Source organism: Podarcis melisellensis (genome assembly GCF_964234715.1).
Source record: "Podarcis melisellensis genome assembly, chromosome: 13".
Taxonomy (NCBI): domain Eukaryota; kingdom Metazoa; phylum Chordata; class Lepidosauria; order Squamata; family Lacertidae; genus Podarcis; species Podarcis melisellensis.
Window position 1 is genome coordinate 55,169,629 of NC_138545.1, and position 18,620 is coordinate 55,188,248.

The following is an 18,620-nucleotide window of genomic DNA, read 5'->3' on the forward strand; positions in this document are numbered from 1 at the left end:
GGCTCTCAAAATTAGCATCAAAGGGTTTATGCTGGTCCAAAGGCAGGTGTCCCCAAACACCTCAAGGATTTTGAAGTACCATCTCTCCCTTTCTCCTTTAAAGTCAGGAGAGGCCGTAAGTCTCCTTCCAGGCCTGGAAGGGGAACCAAGCAGCCTTACAAATCTCTTTTCAAATGAACCAAGAGTCCTGGGAATGGAGGCCCAGCTGCTCAAATAAGCAGGGACAAGGATCACTCTGCAAAGGACTGTTCACCTTTTAGCAGCAGTGATGGGCCTGAGGCAAGCGCTTCGTGAGGAGCAGCCTTTTTGCACAGCCCCTTCCAACATGCTGCCGCCCTCTAGATATCTCTGCACAGGCTCACCTTCTGCCGGGGTGCCTTGACTGAGCTTGTTTCCAGATCCACTTCTTCGTCAGAGGCAACGCTGTCGTAGTCAGGCTGGTCATTATCCTGACACTCTGTACTGTGCTGGCTGTTGACAGACTTCAGGATCAGCTCTACATTTTCTGCAAAAGCAGCAACCAAATGCCTGATGTTTAGGGAATGTGTGCAGAATGTGGCATTCCTCAAAATGACCAGCCTAGAGAATGCAGCTCCATGAACCGGAACGAAAGGGAAACAGGCAGCAGGATGGAGTCAGCTGAAGCCTTCACCAGGATCCCTTTGTACTTTTGCCTGTACTACGTTCCTAAGTACACAAGCAGAACCTGCTGAATCAGGCCTATGGCCCATCTAGTCCAGCATCCTGTTTGGTCACAAGTGGTATCTGAGCACAAGAGCCCTCCTCCCTCCTGTGGCTTCATCAACTGGTATTCAGAAGCACTGCTGCCTCTGACTGTGGCGGCAGAGCAGAGGCATTAGGGTTAGTAGCCATCAATAGCCCTTATCTCCTCCAGGAGTTTGTCCAACCCTTTTTAAAAGCCATCCAAGCTGGAGGCCATCACTGCCTCCTGTGGAAGCGAGTCCCATAGTGCTGCATGAAGAAGGACGTCCTGAAAACTCAAGTCAGCCAGTCATCCAAACAGGGACTCACCTCTGGAACTTGGGACAGGGTTCCCTTGCTGCCTTCGCTTGGCATCCCCAAGAATGTCTATGACAAGTGTTGCAAATTCATGGGCGTTAAAGCGAGCCAGCTTTTGCCTTCCCTGAAAGACAAGAGGCAAGACAAGGCCTCAGAGGAGCTGGAGGAGCTTGCAAGGCAATAGAAGAAAGCAGCCAGAGAAGCAGGAACAGAAAGCAGATCCTTCGCCTCCTATACAGATTCATGCCTTCCCAGGCTTTCTGGAAAAATCCATTTCCAGCAGAAGGAAAGCTCAGAGCTCTCGGCATCTCCTTGTTCCCAAGATAATATCAGCAACAGGTTCAGTATTCAGAACCAAGATGCACAGTTTGTTTATTTATTCATACAGATATTTGTATACAGCTGTATCACAGATATGTGTGGGCATGGGCACACATATACGTACACACACACACACACACACACACACAACACATACATGGCTTACAGCAATAAAATCATGTAAGAAAAACCTTTAAAAGGTTAAAAACAGATATGGTGGCCTCCCAAGAGATCGGACAGCCAGTCGTGTCAGTAATTTGGGGTTAAATGAGGGTAATTAACCCTGGCCACCCCCACCCCCCCAGGTAAGGGGGGAGCTGTGCCACCTGCAGTCCGTTATCTGCGCTCCGCAACAAGATGCGGAGGCAGGGACCCTGGGTGATGTCCGAGGCACGAATTTGGCAACTCTCCAAAGTCAGTCTCGTCAGCTGGGAGTCCCTGTTTCCTAACAATTAAAAGATTTGGCAAAAAAACAGGCATGTTCTAGATGGAAAGAGTTAAAAGAAAAATCTGCTAAACTACACAGTTGTTGGAGGTCAAGTTTCGGACTTCAAAAAGACTCCTTTCTTGTCGTTTTGATGAATGAGGTGAGCGGCTGCCGTACTTTTGTATTTGTTGTATTTACTATTTCATGAGTTGGCGAACCCCACCCAAAAAAATTAATTACCCAAAGGAAACGCAGGAGTAGTAAAATAATTGGACTTATTGACTCATCACAGTCCTTGGCAGAGAGCCCTGATAAAATTGGCAGAGCAAGATCAGATATGATCAGAACAGCTTGGGCTAAGGAGGAAGATGGCAATGGTAAAAGCTCTGATGCAGTAAGAAAAAGGATATGATCAGAAAAAACCTCCTTCAATGGCGGCTCTCTGGGGCCCTTGGACAGCTGGCAGGCATCCAGAGTTCACCGCCACTCTTTTCTCAAACTGTAATGTTCCATGCAAGCAAATGTGTCCTTTGCAAAAGGGGTGTACTTTACAGAGGACACATTTGCTTGCATGGCTTTTGAAATCCAGAACACGGGAAGTCCCACTGAAATTAATTAATTTAGATTATATAATTGGCTATATTGCTTTTTGTTTTTGAATGTGGAAAGATTTGGTTTGATTTGTTACTAATATGAATGTTTTTTAATTGGAAAATGAATAAAAATTATTTACAAAAAACCCCAAACCAGACAACAGTTAACCATTGTGGAAGGATGTATAGTTAACTGCCTGCATAGTCCTGGCAGAACAGAACAATTTTCAGCAGGCATTTAAAAGTTGGCACAGAAGGCACCTGGTGAATCTCTAGTGGCAGAGGGTTCCTCAGGCTCATTTTCTCACTGTTGTCAAATGAGCCTCAGCAACTAAGGGAACAATCAACATCTGCTGCCGCAGAGGATTTCAGTAACTAAGCTGGGATACAAGGGTTCAGGCCATCCCTGAGGTTTCCTGGGCCAAAGTTGTATGGGGCTTTGCAAATCAGTGCCAGAACCTTGAACCTGGCTCGGAAGCAGGTGGGCTGCCAGTGAAGCTGCTTTAACCCTGGTGCTCCATGTTCTTGACCGGAAGCTCCCTGCTCAGCAGTTTGCCAATCGCATTCTGCACCAGCAGGAGATTCCAAACCAGATCCCAGAAAGCCTCCACATACGGTGAATTCCAGCAATCCACTTCTGAATTTGTCCACAAAGGTAGAAATCTGATAGATGGAAAATCTTCTGCCTGTGTTTAGGGCTTGGGAATAAGTTTCCTCCTCAGATGACAAGAGAAATGGCGCGAGTAACATACCTGGTTCCTTGTTGAGGAGTACTCGGGATTGACGGGGAGAAAAGGGACCACTGTTGTCTCGGTGACCAGGGTGCTGTGGTTCTGAGTGGCAAGCCACACTATTTCAAGGGACAGAGAGAGGAAAGCCAGGGTTAGCTTTGCTTAGGTTTCTGCATAAAAGATGAGTGACTTGTTGTGGCTCTCCAGGTATTGCTGGCCTCCAGCCCCATAATCCCGGACCGTCAGCCATGCAGACTGCTAAGAGTTGAAGCCCAACAGGACTTCTGGGTTAGCGCCATCGTCTAATGGCAGATTCCCTCCGAGCTCCGGAGGGAATCGGCTCCGTAGAAGACGGGTCTTGCCGCCGCGGCGACGCGGGGACCCTCAGAAACCACAGGCGCTGCTGCCTGTGGACCTGGTGACTCGGCGGGCACCATTTGCGCCCCCCCGACCCGTGAAGGAGCCTTTTTAAAGGCTACGGAACGGGCGACGGGGAGCGGCGCGGTGCTGTGAGTCGATTGCTTCTCCTACGGAACGAAGCCGCATGCCATGGCCGGAGAGTGCTAACTTCTTCTTTTGAACAATTGGACTCCAAAAGTAACAACCCGTGAGTAGTACGGAAATTGGAATTACAAAGGGAAAATTCTTTTTTTTTCTGAATTAGGCACGATCGGGGAAGGCGCAAAAAGGAAGTCTGTCTCCGCGTCCTGTAGACAATTTAAAGCAAGGACTAGATAACTAAGGTCGTGAGAACTTTTTTTTTCCTTTACTGGATAAAAGGTATTAATTTCACGATTTGGCAGTATAAGTAATTTTGCTGGAGGATAAGAGTTGATTTTGATTTTGAGAGCTGAAGTGCAACCCCCGGGACCCGGGAGTGATCCGCGAGAGAGCCTAGTGAGGAGATATAGAAGAGTTTGACAGCTGTCAAACTAGCTGTCAAAGCTGGAAGAAGAAAAAATAACTTTGTTTCTGTTGTCTTTGCTGGTTATATTTGTTACAACTTGGTTTTAAACTGTTGAGAACAAAGAAGAACTGAAACAAGTTAACTTGACTTTTGGATTGGAGCTGGAAGGAATACTAAGTAACCAGAATCCCTCTAGAGGGGGTTCAGGGACACTACAAGAATGGCTGCAGGTGGAAAAATACAGGCTGAACTGGACAGAATGTTTTTTCTCTTGGGAAAGTTACAAGGTCAAAGTGAAGTTTTGGCTACAAATGTTACAATTGTGAACTTAACAGCGAATAACTCACTGAATTTGATAAGGACTTGACTCAAGAAGCCTATGCAGCTGAACAAGAAAAGAAATTTGAGATTTCTGAGAGAGTGGAGAAAGAGATACGTGCTGTTCCGGTGGAGAGGGAAGGAGGAGCTGGAATGCCGCAGATGATAAAGGAGAGCCAGAGGCGTGCCAAGATGGATACAAAGGAAAACAAGATTTGGATGATGAGAATCTGGTTTGAATTGGAGAATGAAGAATGGAGAGATCTCCTAATGGGGAGATCTGAAGACCTATGGATTACAAATCTGATTAAGGTGGAAGTTGGAGCTTTTCGGAAATTTGGGACATTTGGACTTAAAAGGAGTAAGAAACAAGATTTGGGCCCCACTTTTAAATATGGAGGTCTGGCTGGAAGAAATATGGAACCTATTGGGACAGAGCTTCTCCGAGACTTGGTTTTCAATACAAAGGACTATCAAAAAAACCGGCAGAGAGGAATTGAGAGAGAATTAAGAGCCTCGGACGTGAGGTCTCCAGGCTGATAGTTGATAGACTGATGGACATTTACTGGGGATCGAAACCGGGAAGGGGGGGGGATTTTGGGAATCCAAAGGGTGTACAATTATATTTTGTTTCTCTTTATTCTGTTTTGTTATCAGTATAAAAACTGGGAAATTCGTGGAAGGGAACTTGGGTCAACTTTAGAAAAGGGTTTAAAGAATGAGCATTGATGTATAAATTGAGGTTTATAAGTTAAAATTGATTAATTAAAACAAATTAAATATAATAAGGCAAAAGTTGGGGATAAGAACTTGCTGAGCTAACAATTGGAACTGGAATACAAGAAGGGGAGGTGTGGGGAAGTCACCGAAAGATGTTATTGAAAATAAGGAATGTAAATGCTATGTGTTTTTAATTTTTCTTTGTTTTTTCTTGTTTTTTGAAAATTTCAATAAATATCTTTTTTTTAAAAAAAAAAGAGAGTTGAAGCCCAACAACATCCTGAGGCCCACAGTCTCTCCATGCTTGGGCATTGGCTGGGAATCAGTGGCAGACAATGGGGGCTCCCTCCCTCATAAACCTCCCACACCTGAAGTCAAAGCATTGGACACATGTCCTAGAGCCCAGTCCTTCTCCCAAATGAAGCCCTCTGGGCAAATGAGCTTTCCCCCCATAATAAGACACACAAATTTCAATAATAATAATAATAATAATAATTTATACCCCATCCATCTGGCTGGGTTTCCCCAGCCACTCTGGGTGGCTTCCAACAAAACACTAAAATACAATAACCTATTAAACATTAAAAGCTTCCTTAAACAGGGCTGCCTTCAGATGTCATTTAAAAGTTTGGTAGTTATTTTTCTCTTTGACATCTGGTGGGAGGGCATTCCACAGGGCGGGCGCCACTACCAAGAATGCCCTCTGCTTGGTTCCCTGTAACTTGGCTTCTCATAGCGAGGGAACCACCAGAAGGCCCTCGGCGCTGGACCTCAGTGTCCGGGCAGAACAATGGAGGTGGAGACGCTCCTTCAGGTATACTGGACCAAGGGCTTTAAAGGTCAGCACCAACACATTGAATTGTGCTCGGAAACGTACTGAGAGCCAGTGTAGTTCTTTCAGGACTGGTGTTATATGGTCTCGGCGGCCGCTCTCAGTCACCAGTCTAGCTGCCGCATTCTGGATTAGTTGTAGTTTCCGGGTCAAACACAATTTCACTCTAAAGCGAAAACCAAGGCTTGGGTTGTGGGCTATAATCAGCCTTGTCCAGCCCTTGGACTACAACTCACCAAACACCTGCAGGGCCCCAGACTAGGGAAGGCCCACAGCAGCTGCCAAGGCTGACATCCCAGGCCGTCATATCCCTGTGACGTAGAGCTTGTTATCAGAGCTTGCAGGGCAGCAGCTGAAGGAGGAGCAAAAAGGGTTTTCTGGTGTGTGTGTTTCTTTGTGGCTGATTAGCTGCTCTCCCTGTGCAAAGGTCAGAGGGGGCAGGGTTTCTGTTGAGGCAGGAGATTAGCTGTGGGAGGAGCTTATCAGAGCTTGTAGGGCAGCGGCGCACGCCTAGTGGCGCGTGCAGTTTGATCCATCTTTTAGATTTAGGGGAGCTAGTCTCAAACCTTTGTTGGGGGAGACCTAGGTTTTTTCTTGGGGGGGGAGTTATTTGTCCTGTCTGCATGCTTCTTATGATGGAGGACCGCTGTAGCCACCCCCAACGACACGTTCTCAAGATGGAGGGTGAGGGAACAGCTGCAGTCGCCTGCGGTTCCTGCGCAATGTTTGCCATCTTGCCAAAGGTTGCAGGCAGCTTTACCTGCAGCAATTGCATGTTGATTGCCCTCTTACAAGACAAAGTCCAGCAACTGGAGGAATGTGTAGCTACGCTCCAAAGAATTAGAGAGCTGGAGCTCTTCTTGGAAGCAACAGAGCACACCGTCTCCACCAAGGAGGAGACAGGGGACTCCCCTGAGAAGGAGGCTAGTTCACCAACACAGGAGCCAGATATATGGAGAAATGTGACTCAAAGAAGTAGGAGGCCCAGGGTTCGCTCTGATTGTTTAGAAATACACAATCACTTTGAGGTCCTCTCCGCTAGCATGGAAGACGAAGAGCAGACTCCATTTGAGGATCTCTCCCTCATTACAGTCGATCAGGTATATGAAGACAAGCAGCAAAGTCAGTCCTCAGGGAATGTGCAGGCGACCTTGGAACGGACAGCTCACGGAAGAACCCCGACCAAACCTAAGAGGAGGTGTGTAGTGGTGATAGGGGATTCCCTACTGAGGGGAATAGAAGAGTGATCTGTGGGCCTGACAAGATGTCTCAGGAAGTGTGCTGTCTCCCTGGGGCTAAGATCCAAGATGTAACTGAACGACTGCAAGGAATCATAAAACCCACTGACAAATACCCCTTCCTCTTGGTTCATGTGGGAACCAATGACACTGCAAGCAATAGCCTCCAGAAGATCAAAAGAGACTACGAGGCTCTGGGCAGGAAATTGAAGCAATTAAATGCACAAATTGTCATCTCATCTGTCCTCCCAGTTGAACGACGTGGCCCAGGGAGAGAAGGAAAAATAGTGGAAGTGAACAACTGGCTTTGCAAATGGTGTAAACAGGAACGGTTTGGATTCTTAGATCACGGACTGCAGTTTCTTGAAGATGGACTTCTGGCAAGCGATGGGCTGCACCTCACAACGATTGGGAGGAATGTTTTTGCCAAAAATCTCAGAAACCTCATCAGGAGGGCTTTAAACTGACTAATGTGGGGGAGGGAGATAGTGCTCCCGAAGGTAGGAGTCTATCAATTGATGAAGATGATCATCCCAATGTCATAGACCAAATGGAGCAAACAGCACGCAGACCTAGTGGTGGGAGGAAAAAATCCTTAAATAAGAGACACGGGGGAATGATTAATGGACTTCAATGTCTGTACACTAATGCGCAAAGCATGGGAAATAAACAAGATGAGCTTGAGCTCTTGGTACAGCAAACTAAATATGACATAATAGGCATCACTGAAACCTGGTGGGATAAGTCCCACGACTGGAATGTAATAATGGAGGGATACAATCTATTTCAGAGAAACAGACCAGACAAGAAAGGAGGAGGAGTGGCGTTATATGTCAGGGATGGGTATACCTGTGAAGAGATCCAAGATTTAGAACCTCAAAGCCAAAGTGAGAGCATTTGGATCAAAATTAAGGGGGAGAAGAATAACAGTGACCTCATTGTGGGAGTTTACTATAGATCCCCAAGCCAAACGGAGGACATAGATGATGCCTTCCTGGAACAGATGGCCAAGCATGCAAAAGGAAGGGAGATAGTAGTAATGGGGGACTTCAATTACCCGGATATTTGTTGGATGTCAAACTCAGCCAAGAGCATAAGGTCAAACAGATTCCTCACTGGCCTTGCAGACAACTTCGTTGTCCAGAAAGTGGGAGAAGCAACAAGAGGAACAGCCATTTTAGATCTGGTCCTAACCAATGTTGATGACCTGGTTAGTGGGGTAGAACTGGAAGGATCATTAGGCGCGAGTGATCATGCTCTTCTGAAGTTTACTATACAGCGGAAAGGAGCAGCCAAGCATACTAGGACTCAATTTCTTGACTTTAAGAAAGCCGACTTCATAAAACTTAAGGAAGTGCTGGGTGAGATCCCATGGACAGTAATACTAAAAGGAAAGAGAGTTCATGATGGCTGGGAGTTTGTTAAGAGGGAGATAGCAAAAGCACAACTTCAGGCAATACCAATGAGACGGAAACATGGAAGGTGCCTAAAGAAGCCAGGGTGGCTATCTAAAGAACTTTTAACTGAGTTAAGATTAAAAAAGGATGTGTACAAAAAAATGGAAAAGGGGGGAAACCACCAAAGAGGAATTCAAACAAATAGCCAGCACGTGTAGACACAAAGTCAGAAAAGCTAAAGCACAGAATGAACTCAGGCTTGCTAGAGAGGTTAAAAGCAACAAAAAAGGCTTTTATGGGTATGTTCGTAGCAAAAGGAAGAACAAAGAAACAGTGGGGTCACTCAGAGGAGAAGATGGGGAAATGCAAACAGGGGACACAGAAAGGGCTGAACTCCTCAATGCCTTCTTTGCCTCAGTCTTCTCCAATAAAGAAAACAATGCCCGACCTGAAGAATTTGGAGCAAATGATTCAGCAGAGGAAACACAGCCCAGAATAACTAAGGAGATAGTACAAGAATAGTTGGCTAGTTTAGATGTATTCAAGTCTCCAGGGCCAGATGAACTGCATCCATGAGTATTAAAAGAACTGGCAGATGTGATCTCAGAACCACTGGCAGTCATCTTTGAGAATTCCTGGAGAACAGGCGAAGTCCCGGCAGACTGGAGGAGGGCAAATGTTGTCCCTATTTTCAAAAAGGGGAAAAGAGAGGACCCAAATAATTACCGCCCAGTCAGTCTGACATCAATACCAGGGAAGATTCTGGAGCAGATCATTAAGCAAACAGTCTGTGAGCACCTAGAAAGGAATGCTGTGATCACCAATAGTCAGCATGGATTTCTGAAAAATAAGTCATGTCAGACTAACCTGATCTCGTTTTTTGACAGAATTACAAGCCTGGTAGATGAAGGAAACGCAGTGGATGTAGCCTACCTTGATTTCAGCAAGGCATTTGACAAGATGCCCCATGATATTCTTGTAAAGAAGCTGGTAAAATGCGGACTTGACTATGCTACCACTCAGTGGATTTGTAACTGGCTGACTGACCGAACCCAAAGGGTGCTCATCAATGGTTCCTCTTCATCCTGGAGAAGAGTGACAAGTGGGGTGCCACAGGGTTCTGTCTTGGGCCCGGTCTTATTCAACATCTTTATCAACGACTTGGATGATGGACTCAAGGGCATCCTGATCAAATTTGCAGATGACACCAAACTGGGAGGGGTGGCTAACACCCCAGAGGACAGGATCACACTTCAAAACGACCTTGACAGATTAGAGAACTGGGCCAAAACAAACAAGATGAATTTTAACAGGGAGAAATGTAAAGTATTGCACTTGGGCCAAAAAAATGAGAGGCACAAATACAAGATGGGTGACACCTGGCTTGAGAGCAGTACATGTGAAAAGGATCTAGGAGTCTTGGTTGACCACAAACTTGACATGAGCCAACAGTGTGACGCGGCAGCTAAAAAAGCCAATGCAATTCTGGGCTGCATCAATAGGAGCATAGCATCTAGATCAAGGGAAGTAATAGTGCCACTGTCTTCTGCTCTGGTCAGACCTCACCTAGAGTACTGTGTCCAGTTCTGGGCACCACAGTTCAAGAAGGACACTGACAAACTGGAACGTGTCCAGAGGAGGGCAACCCAAATGGTCAAAGGCCTGGAAACGATGCCTTATGAGGAACGGCTAAGGGAGCTGGGCATGTTTAGCCTGGAGAAGAGGAGGTTAAGGGGTGATATGATAGCCATGTTCAAATATATAAAAGGATGTCACATGGAGGAGGGAGAAAGGTTGTTTTCTGCTGCTCCAGAGAAGCGGACACGGAGCAATGGATCCAAACTACAAGAAAGAAGATTCCACCTAAACATTAGGAAGAACTTCCTGACAGTAAGAGCTGTTCGACAGTGAAATTTGCTGCCAAGGAGTGTGGTGGAGTCTCCTTCTTTGGAGGTCTTTAAGTAGAGGCTTGACAACCATATGTCAGGAGTGCTCTGATGGTGTTTCCTGCTTGGCAGGGGGTTGGACTCGATGGCCCTTGGGGTCTCTTCCAACTCTAGGATTCTATGATTCTATGAGCTACTCTGGAGGGTAAATTGCAGTACGGGGCAAGAAGAGTTGAGAGGACTTGGCACCTTCCAGGGGCAGGAGCCCTTTGCTGCAATGCAGCGTTTTGCTGAGGAGGCTCATTCTGGCCTCACGCAGGGCCCCTGTGCTGCGGCATGGCACCCACCCAGCCGCCCTCCAGCACCCAAATGTCCCGCAACAGAAGGTCACCTGCGTCCGTCTCCCGCCTGTCCACCTCGTCATAGACATCCATGGCAAGCTCTTCAAACAAGTGATTGCTCAGCTGGAGAGGAGGGGAGGAAAAGTTAAGCACGACTCTCTATGGCAAAGCCCCCTCCTGGGAGTGAGAGGCAAAGGTGTTCTTTTTATTTTTCCGACATTCAGAACCTAAGGGGCCCCTGCTTGCCTGCCGGCCGGTGGATCAACTTAAATTCCATCTATCTAGCCAGGCTTCTCACAGCAGTCACCAGATGCCCCACCAGGAAACCCTCCTCATGAAGCCCACAGCATTTCCCCACCATTGCCGCCCCCCCCCAGCACTGAAACACACATTCTGCTCTTCTGCCACCAGCCCCTTCAAAGCTGGGCTTGGTGGGCTCTGGGGTGGAATGGGGAGGCCCTGCCCCACTCAAACAAGGGGAAGCCAATGGGTGTCTGGGGCAATTCTATTGACATCAAGTCCGTGGCAGGATGGTGGCTCTTTAGAGCATGCAAATGGGCAGTGGGGCAGATGAGGGACAATGTGGTACAAACTCAGTGTGGCACAATCTCCACTCAGCCAGCAAGGGCTGCCGACTTCCAGCAGTCAATCCATTGGCACCTCAGCAAGGGCCAAATGCTCCTCGAGTTGCTGCTGGCTACTCCCAGGAGTTTAACACCAGCAACACACTCTTTAAAGTGAAGGATATAAAAATCTAAAAAAGCCCCTAAGGCTTGTTCCTTCGTCCCTGTTGCTTTCCGCACTCCAGACTCCTGGTAAGCTGTACTCCCTCTGTATCCAACCCACCCTCCTCACCCTCCCCGGTCCCAGCCAGGGTCCATTCCTCCTCCCTGAAAAGCCAAAGCTGAGGGCGGGGAAGCAGAGAGAAAATGTTACTCACCGACTGAAGCTTCCTCTTGGCTGCTTTGGCCAGTTCTGACAAATCTAAACTGCTATGAAAGAAAGAAGTGATCACTGTATTTATTGATACCTGAACCTTGGAAGCACCACTAGGCAAGGAATAAACAAAGAGGGGTGAAAATTAAAGTTACGCGCCTGTCATTCCTTGACCAAGAATGCAGACACAGTTGTAGTTTAGTCCTCTTCCTTTATACTGCATCATTTCATTTTTTATCACAGCAGCTAATGAAGAAGGAAGGGGAAATGGTTTGCCACATAAATATAAAACCTGTTTTGTTAATCACAGTAACATGTATGTTATTTAAGTGATTAACCGAATTCTAAAAGGGATCCAGAGAAAGCTTGTGTGAAGTGCTGCTTGATGCTTTTATATCATCTATCTATCTATCTAATCTATCTATCTATCTAATCTATCTGCTTCTCATAGCAGGCAGGCTTGTGGACAGTTTCTGCTAGAATGTCAGCCTATAGACTGATATAAACTTAATTACACACGCCCTGAGAGATAACCTAAAGGTATATTCAGGGCTTTTCCCCCTAAAAAAATGTTTAGGGGTACTCTCATTTTAACTCAAGAAAATCACCGTTTTATAGTTCAAATCAGGGAAAATAAATACAGTAAATGGACAAAAGTACAAAGATTCACAAAAGGTTTAGGGGTATGTGTACCCCTGCGCCCCCCCAAAGCACTGAATATATTATCAGTCACCATCTAAATGTACTGATCGCCTTCAACAGAATCATCTCAAGGTGATGTACAATAAAAAAAACAGAGGGAGGGGAGCAGGAAAAAACAATTTAAACACACCCCTGCGCCCCCCCCCCCAAGCACTGAATATATTATCAGTCACCATCTAAATGTACTGATCGCCTTCAACAGAATCATCTCAAGGTGATGTACAATAAAAAAAACAGAGGGAGGGGAGCAGGAAAAACTATTTAAACACACCCCTGCGCCCCCCGCCAAAGCACTGAATATATTATCAGTCACCATCTAAATGTACTGATCGCCTTCAACAGAATCATCTCAAGGTGATGTACAATAAAAAAAAAACAGAGGGAGGGGAGCAGGAAAAAACAATTTAAACACACACACACAACCTCCCCAACCCAAAAACACCCAGATACACTTAAAACAAACCTAAAACCATACAGACTAGACATTCATGGCAAAGACCCAATTGTCCAGCTAGGAAGGTATGTTGGAACAAAAATGTCTTCAACTCTTTCCGGAGGGTCCAGATAAGGGGCAGGATGTTATTCCACAGAACAGGGGCAGCCACACTCAAAGCCCTGTCCCGAGCAAACTTTTGAGATAAATCTTTCTGAGATGAAAGGCTTATCTCAAAAGGGTGCGCTGGCCAGAACACAGACCCTCAGTTTAAAAACTTCTGCAAAAATAGGTCACATAATACGCAGAAATGAAACAACCAACCCACACTTATTGTCCACACTTTCTAGTGCACAGCTGAGTTATCAGTGTGTTTTGTGATAAGTACCTAATTTTCAACCCTCACATAGCAGAGTTAATTGGTAAATTAAACTACTGAACTACTTACAGCCGTCTTAATCCCCAAGGGACCGCAGCAGGAGAAAAAATATCAATTAAATTTATTAATGTTATTGCCTTATTTATCAACATCTGCCCCACCAATCAGAAAAGACTTTAGGCACCTCAATCAATTAACAGAAGACAAGGAGAGGTTGCAAGGAGAAGGAAGACAAAAAGCAAAGCTTGAGCGCACATCACTCTTGACAATCAAACGAATCTACGACTGTCATTTGATTTGGCCAACAATACTATTACCACATATTATTAGTGCTTAGTCTGCATTCTTACCTGTCTGCCATTTGAGGTATAATAAAATGTTGTCCACTTTTGTGATCTGAAAATGAAGTTTCAAAAGAGCATTAGGTGCGAGAAAGGATCATGTCATTATCTCAACCCACAGTTCTCCACAAGCCACAACTTGATTCAGCTGAGCAGCCTTTTCAGTGCCTGCATGAACTGGAGAGGTCTGAGGACGGCATTCTGGCAGGGCAAGGACAGGCAGAAGCAGATCTGGATCTCCTGCAGTAGATCGGTAAGGGTTTCTAACTCCCATCTGCTTATAGCAGCAACAGATTGACCCCTCCCACACCCAAACTAGAAGTGAATGAAGTGTGGGTGTCAACAGGTGTGGATTTCTGTGTGAAAGGAATGTGAGCTCACCTCAGTTCTGGTACTCCAAACAAATTCCTGGGATCAGAATACATATTTTATACCAGACTGCAGTTCTAGGAAAAAGTCAAGTAGTTCCTGCAAGTCTAAAGTCTCTCCTCCCTTGAGCTACAGAAGTCATGTCAGTCCATGTGGGGTTAAAAGATAATGGCGACCCAGGATGAACATATGTGCCCCCCCATTCCTGCTGGACCACTTCTCAAACAAGTAGATGTGGGGGATGCATGAGCCATGGACTGCACTCTGAGCTCTCTAGAAGCAAAGCAGGATAGAACATAAGACTACCTCTGCTCAGGGACTTGCAGAAGCTGCCCACTTGCTAGTGAGCCATCTTCAAGGTGTTACTAACAGTACATAAAGTGACCCCAGATCTGCCCCTCAACTGACTCCATCGACAAAACCAGCACAGTTACAGGGGCCACCTAATTATTGTTCTGCCTTCGCAAGAAATCTTTTAGTGTGGCAGCACCTACACTTTGGAACTCCCTGCCTGTTGACACCAGGCAGGCACCTCCACTGCACTCTTTTTGGCACCTGCTAAAAACATTTTGGCTTTGACAAGCCTTCTCAGATATGGAGAATGTTGACATGGGTTTTAATCCATTTTTAGCTTATCACTGACTTTTAAGTTTTTGGATGTTTTAACAGCTTTTTTGAACTGTTTTTACTGATAATTTTATTGTCTTTTTCTTTTTTACTCTTACTCTTATTCTACAAACAGACACCAGACCCTCCAAGCGTCCCTATTTTCCAGGGGTGTCCCTGATTTAGAGAAGTTCTTCTAGTTTCTGATTTGATCCCAGAATGCCCCACATTTCCTAAGGACGTCCCTATTTTCATTGGGGAAATGGTGGTGAGTATGAAGTTATCCGACCCCGGAGCCGTCTGAAGGCAATCTTGTATGGGGAAGGGTTTTTTCTTATAATGTTTAATGTTTTATTATGTTTTTATAGATGTTGGAAGCTGCCCAGAGTGGGATATAAAGAGTAAAATTATCATTATGGAATGGGACATCCCTATTTTCATCAGAGAAATGTTGGAGGGTATGAGACACTACTCTGAAGTTTGTTTATTTTTTAGCAATCAACCGATATACAAATTTTATGGGGGGAAATGAAATAACCAGAACAACATGAAATAAACCTAGTCAGACCCTTACCAGGTTTTCTGCCACAAAGATAGAATGCCAGCCTGTCCGTGAGCTCATACTGGATTTCCGCAAGGCGTTCTGCCAGCTCATGGTGCCCTCCTTGCCTATTGGGCAAAAGGTGGGTGGGAGATTCATTCAGAAATCACTACTGTTGAGTTGAAAATATCAGTAAGAACAAAAATAAAAATCTGTTGCAGGTTACTTCTGAGGCTGCAATCCTACTCACAGAGTGAGTGAAATATACTACAGTAGTACCTCGGGTTACAGACGCTTCAGGTTACAGACTCTGCTAACCCAGAAATAGTACCTCGGGTTAAGAACTTTGCTTCAGGGTGAGAACAGAAATCGCATGACGGCAGCACAGCAGCAGCAGGAGGCCCATTAGCTAAAGTGGTGCTTCAGGTTAAGAACAGTTTCCTGTTAAGAATGGACCTCTGGAATGAATTAAGTTCTTAACCCAAGGTACCACTGTACTGCACAGGTTTGCTATCTAAAATAAGGCACTGAAAGCCACCATGCCTTATTTTAACTGGGTGAAAGCATCCCACAGCACATAGAGCTCCTCCTTCTAACCTAGCTGCAGAGATCCTCCGTTGCCTCAGAAACAGAGGAAGGGATACGGTGAGAAAGTTTTTCATGTCACTAAACAGCAAAATTCAATAGTAAGGAGGTTTGGTCCATCTCCCACCCACTCCAAAAGGGATTTGGGAACTTGCTCTTAGTTTTTTTCCTGCCAAAAATACCCCCACCCCAAGCTTGAAATGGCTCACTTTGCATAGTCAATAGGCGTCTTCCCACTGGAGTCCTGTGTGCCAGGATCAGCCCCATACACCGCCAACAACTCCGCTTGTAAAATCTGACCCGTCTTGGCAGCTACGTGCAGCGGGGTGTTCCCTTTCTCCTGCAAAGGGGAGTTAACAGGCATTTGCTGAGAAGCTGCTTCAGACCAGCCCAAAGCAATGATGGCCAAGCTCATGGAAAGGCCTTCTCTTACTGGATGGAAGAAGTTGGCCTGGGCACCCAGAGAGAGAAGCCGCAAACAGGTCTCCAGGTTCCCCGTCCTGACGCTCGAGTGGAGTTGCTGAAAGGGAGAGAGAGAGGTCAGCAGAGAATTTTCTCTTGCCTCACCGCAGCTGAGAAACCTGTGCTGACAGTCCCACAAACTCCTTCCAGGGGTTCCCAGAGGGGCTTGCTTTGGGGGAGGCCGAGGCTGGCGTCTAGCCACCTGCCAGCTACAACCGACAAATAAGGTGTGGAGACATGAAAAAGGTTTATCAAATGGCAGACGGAGTGGAGCAACCTCCCCTGACCTGCAGCTCTCCAGGTGACCTGGGGCCCCCAACACCCGTCCATCCCAGCTGCAGCCCAAAACACCTGGAGGGCTCTCTGCTGGGGAAGGCTGGTGTGGAGGGAGTGACAGATGTTTCTCTGTCTCTCATAAAAACATCCACTCAGATCAGCTTCACACTTAAGATTTAACTGATGTCACTGAGCAGAATACAAGCCTGAAGCTGTGTTTCTTAGTTTTCATTCATTGTAACCCTCTGGCCCCTACATCTTACCTTCCAAAATTTTGCAGGTTATTTTCCGAGGGACACCTCTAAGATTTCATAATGGAACTGTTGCCCACAATATATCACAGGGAAGGAAGCAAATCCTTTCTAGTTCTCCCCCTGCTCAAAATCAACTTCAAAGACACCAAGCACTAAAATCCCTGGGCTGATATGTCTGTTATTTGGCAAATTTCTCACCTTTGATGTACCCTTTTTTTCCATACAAGTTGTTTATAAAACAATTAAATGAATCATTTTTAACTACCTCCAAACTGTAAACACACAAAAGGGGCTACCCTGCCTGAAAAGTTAGTCCATTTCTGCAGAAATATTTTCTTTTTTTAAGTATTGATGGTTCCCTTTTTGGGGGTAGAAGGGATGAATTTTACAGATGAGCCCAGTGGGGGAAGGGGGAATCCTAAACCTTTTTGTGTCTAATTTGGTAGTCCTTTATCCAATCAGGAGGGGCTAGTATGCCTGTAAATTTCATCCAATTCTGTAAAAAATGAAGTTATTTTTTCAATTCCTCATTAGTAAAAAAAGGAAACATTAAGTTTCTTTTTTCTGAATCAGAATTTGGATTTTGACACAGAGTGGCCTCTGAAGCATTTAGGACTCAATCATACCTTTCCCCCCAAAGTGTCAGGGTGGCAGCTAAATATTGTGGATGGAACACATCCTGATCAGCTACCTACCCATAAAGTGGGCATCTAGTGAGTACAGAATGTTGGACCAGATGGGCCTTCAGCCTGATCCAAACTCAGAGGTCTTCATATGAGGCAATCTTACCTTACTAAGGTCTTTGGCAGTCACACTGTCATCATCCCGACATGGTAAGCGATGAACAAAGGCCAGCATCTGATACTTTGCTCTGATGAATTCCGCTTTATTGGGGCTACAAGTGAGTCAAAAGGAAAAGGAACTACACCACAGAAGAGCATTAAAACGTCTCATGAGTGAGATCTACTTTTGGATAGTTACAGTGGTGCCTCGCAAGACGAAATTAATTCGTTCCGCAAGTCTTTTCGTCTTGCGAGTTTTTCGTCTTGCGAAGCACGGTTTCCCATAGGAATGCATTGAAAATCAATCAATGCGTTCCTATGGAAACCGCCTTCAGACCAGGTCCGGGGACAGTCTGTCCCCCGACCTCTTCTGAAGGCTGGGGGGGGGGCGAAAGTCTTTGCTTCCCCCCCCCCCGCGTCTGCATTCCCGGGACAGCGGAGACTTCTCCGCTGTCCCGGGCGATCTTAAAATGCTGGCGGGCGGCAGCGAAGGGTTCGCTGCCGCCCGCCAGCATTTTAAAAACCCCGGGACAGCAGAGGACTTCTCCGCTGTCCGGGGCGATCTTAAAATGCTGGCGGGCGGCAGCGCTGCCGCCCGCCAGCATTTTAAAATCGCCCCGGGACAGCGGAGGAATTCTCTGCTGTCCCGGGGCGATTTAAAAGCCCCCGGGAAGGCAGGCAGGAGGGACAAAGACTTTTGCCCCCCGCCAGCCTTCAGAAGAGGTCCTGGTCCTAGGTCTTTCACTACTAGCTTTAGAAATCTGAAACAGAAGAGCATCTATAACTAAGGGGGGAAAGTAAAAATCAACAGTGAGCCAAAGAGGAAAGGTCATGATCATTTTCAGTAGCCGTCCTTCAAAAGCCGTCCGGGACAGCGGAGAAACGCGCTGCGTTTCTCCGCTCTCCCGGGAAGGCAGGCAGGGGGGAGCAAAGACTTTTGCCCCCCGCCCGCCTTCAGTCTTTGCTCCCCCCCGCCTGCCTTCAAAAGCCATCCGGGATAGCGGGAAGCGCTTCCCTGCTACCCGGACTGCTTTTAAAATGCTGGCGGTGGGGAGCAAAGCCTTTCGGCCCCCGCCGGCCTTCCTGGACCTCTTCTGAAGGCCGGAGGGGGGGGAAAGGCTTTGCTCCCCACCGCCAGCATTTAAAAGAGGTCCCCAGAGATTTCCCTATGGGCTTTCTTCTTGCGAAGCAAGCCCATAGGGAAATTCGTTTTGCGAAGCGCC

General features: G+C 46.4%; 1 protein-coding gene across 6 annotated transcripts in view; it reads right to left on the reverse strand.

The window, feature by feature from the left end:
* The window catches only part of GIT2 (GIT ArfGAP 2), a 44,063-nt gene that overhangs the window by 22,259 nt on the left and 3,184 nt on the right, over positions 1-18,620 (reverse strand). For 4 of the 6 annotated variants that reach the window (XM_081884591.1, XM_081884592.1, XM_081884589.1 and 1 more), the window contains exons 4-13: positions 17,405-17,510; positions 16,057-16,143; positions 15,833-15,963; positions 15,072-15,166; positions 13,532-13,577; positions 11,672-11,723; positions 10,782-10,854; positions 3,114-3,211; positions 1,033-1,144; positions 363-505 (exon numbers count right to left, since the gene is read on the reverse strand). In XM_081884591.1, coding sequence (XP_081740717.1) covers positions 363-505; positions 1,033-1,144; positions 3,114-3,211; positions 10,782-10,854; positions 11,672-11,723; positions 13,532-13,577; positions 15,072-15,166; positions 15,833-15,963; positions 16,057-16,143; positions 17,405-17,510 — 943 coding nt within the window. The remainder of the gene's footprint in view (positions 1-362; positions 506-1,032; positions 1,145-3,113; positions 3,212-10,781; positions 10,855-11,671; positions 11,724-13,531; positions 13,578-15,071; positions 15,167-15,832; positions 15,964-16,056; positions 16,144-17,404; positions 17,511-18,620) is intronic. The other 2 variants (XM_081884594.1, XM_081884590.1) reach the window with 1 other exon arrangement.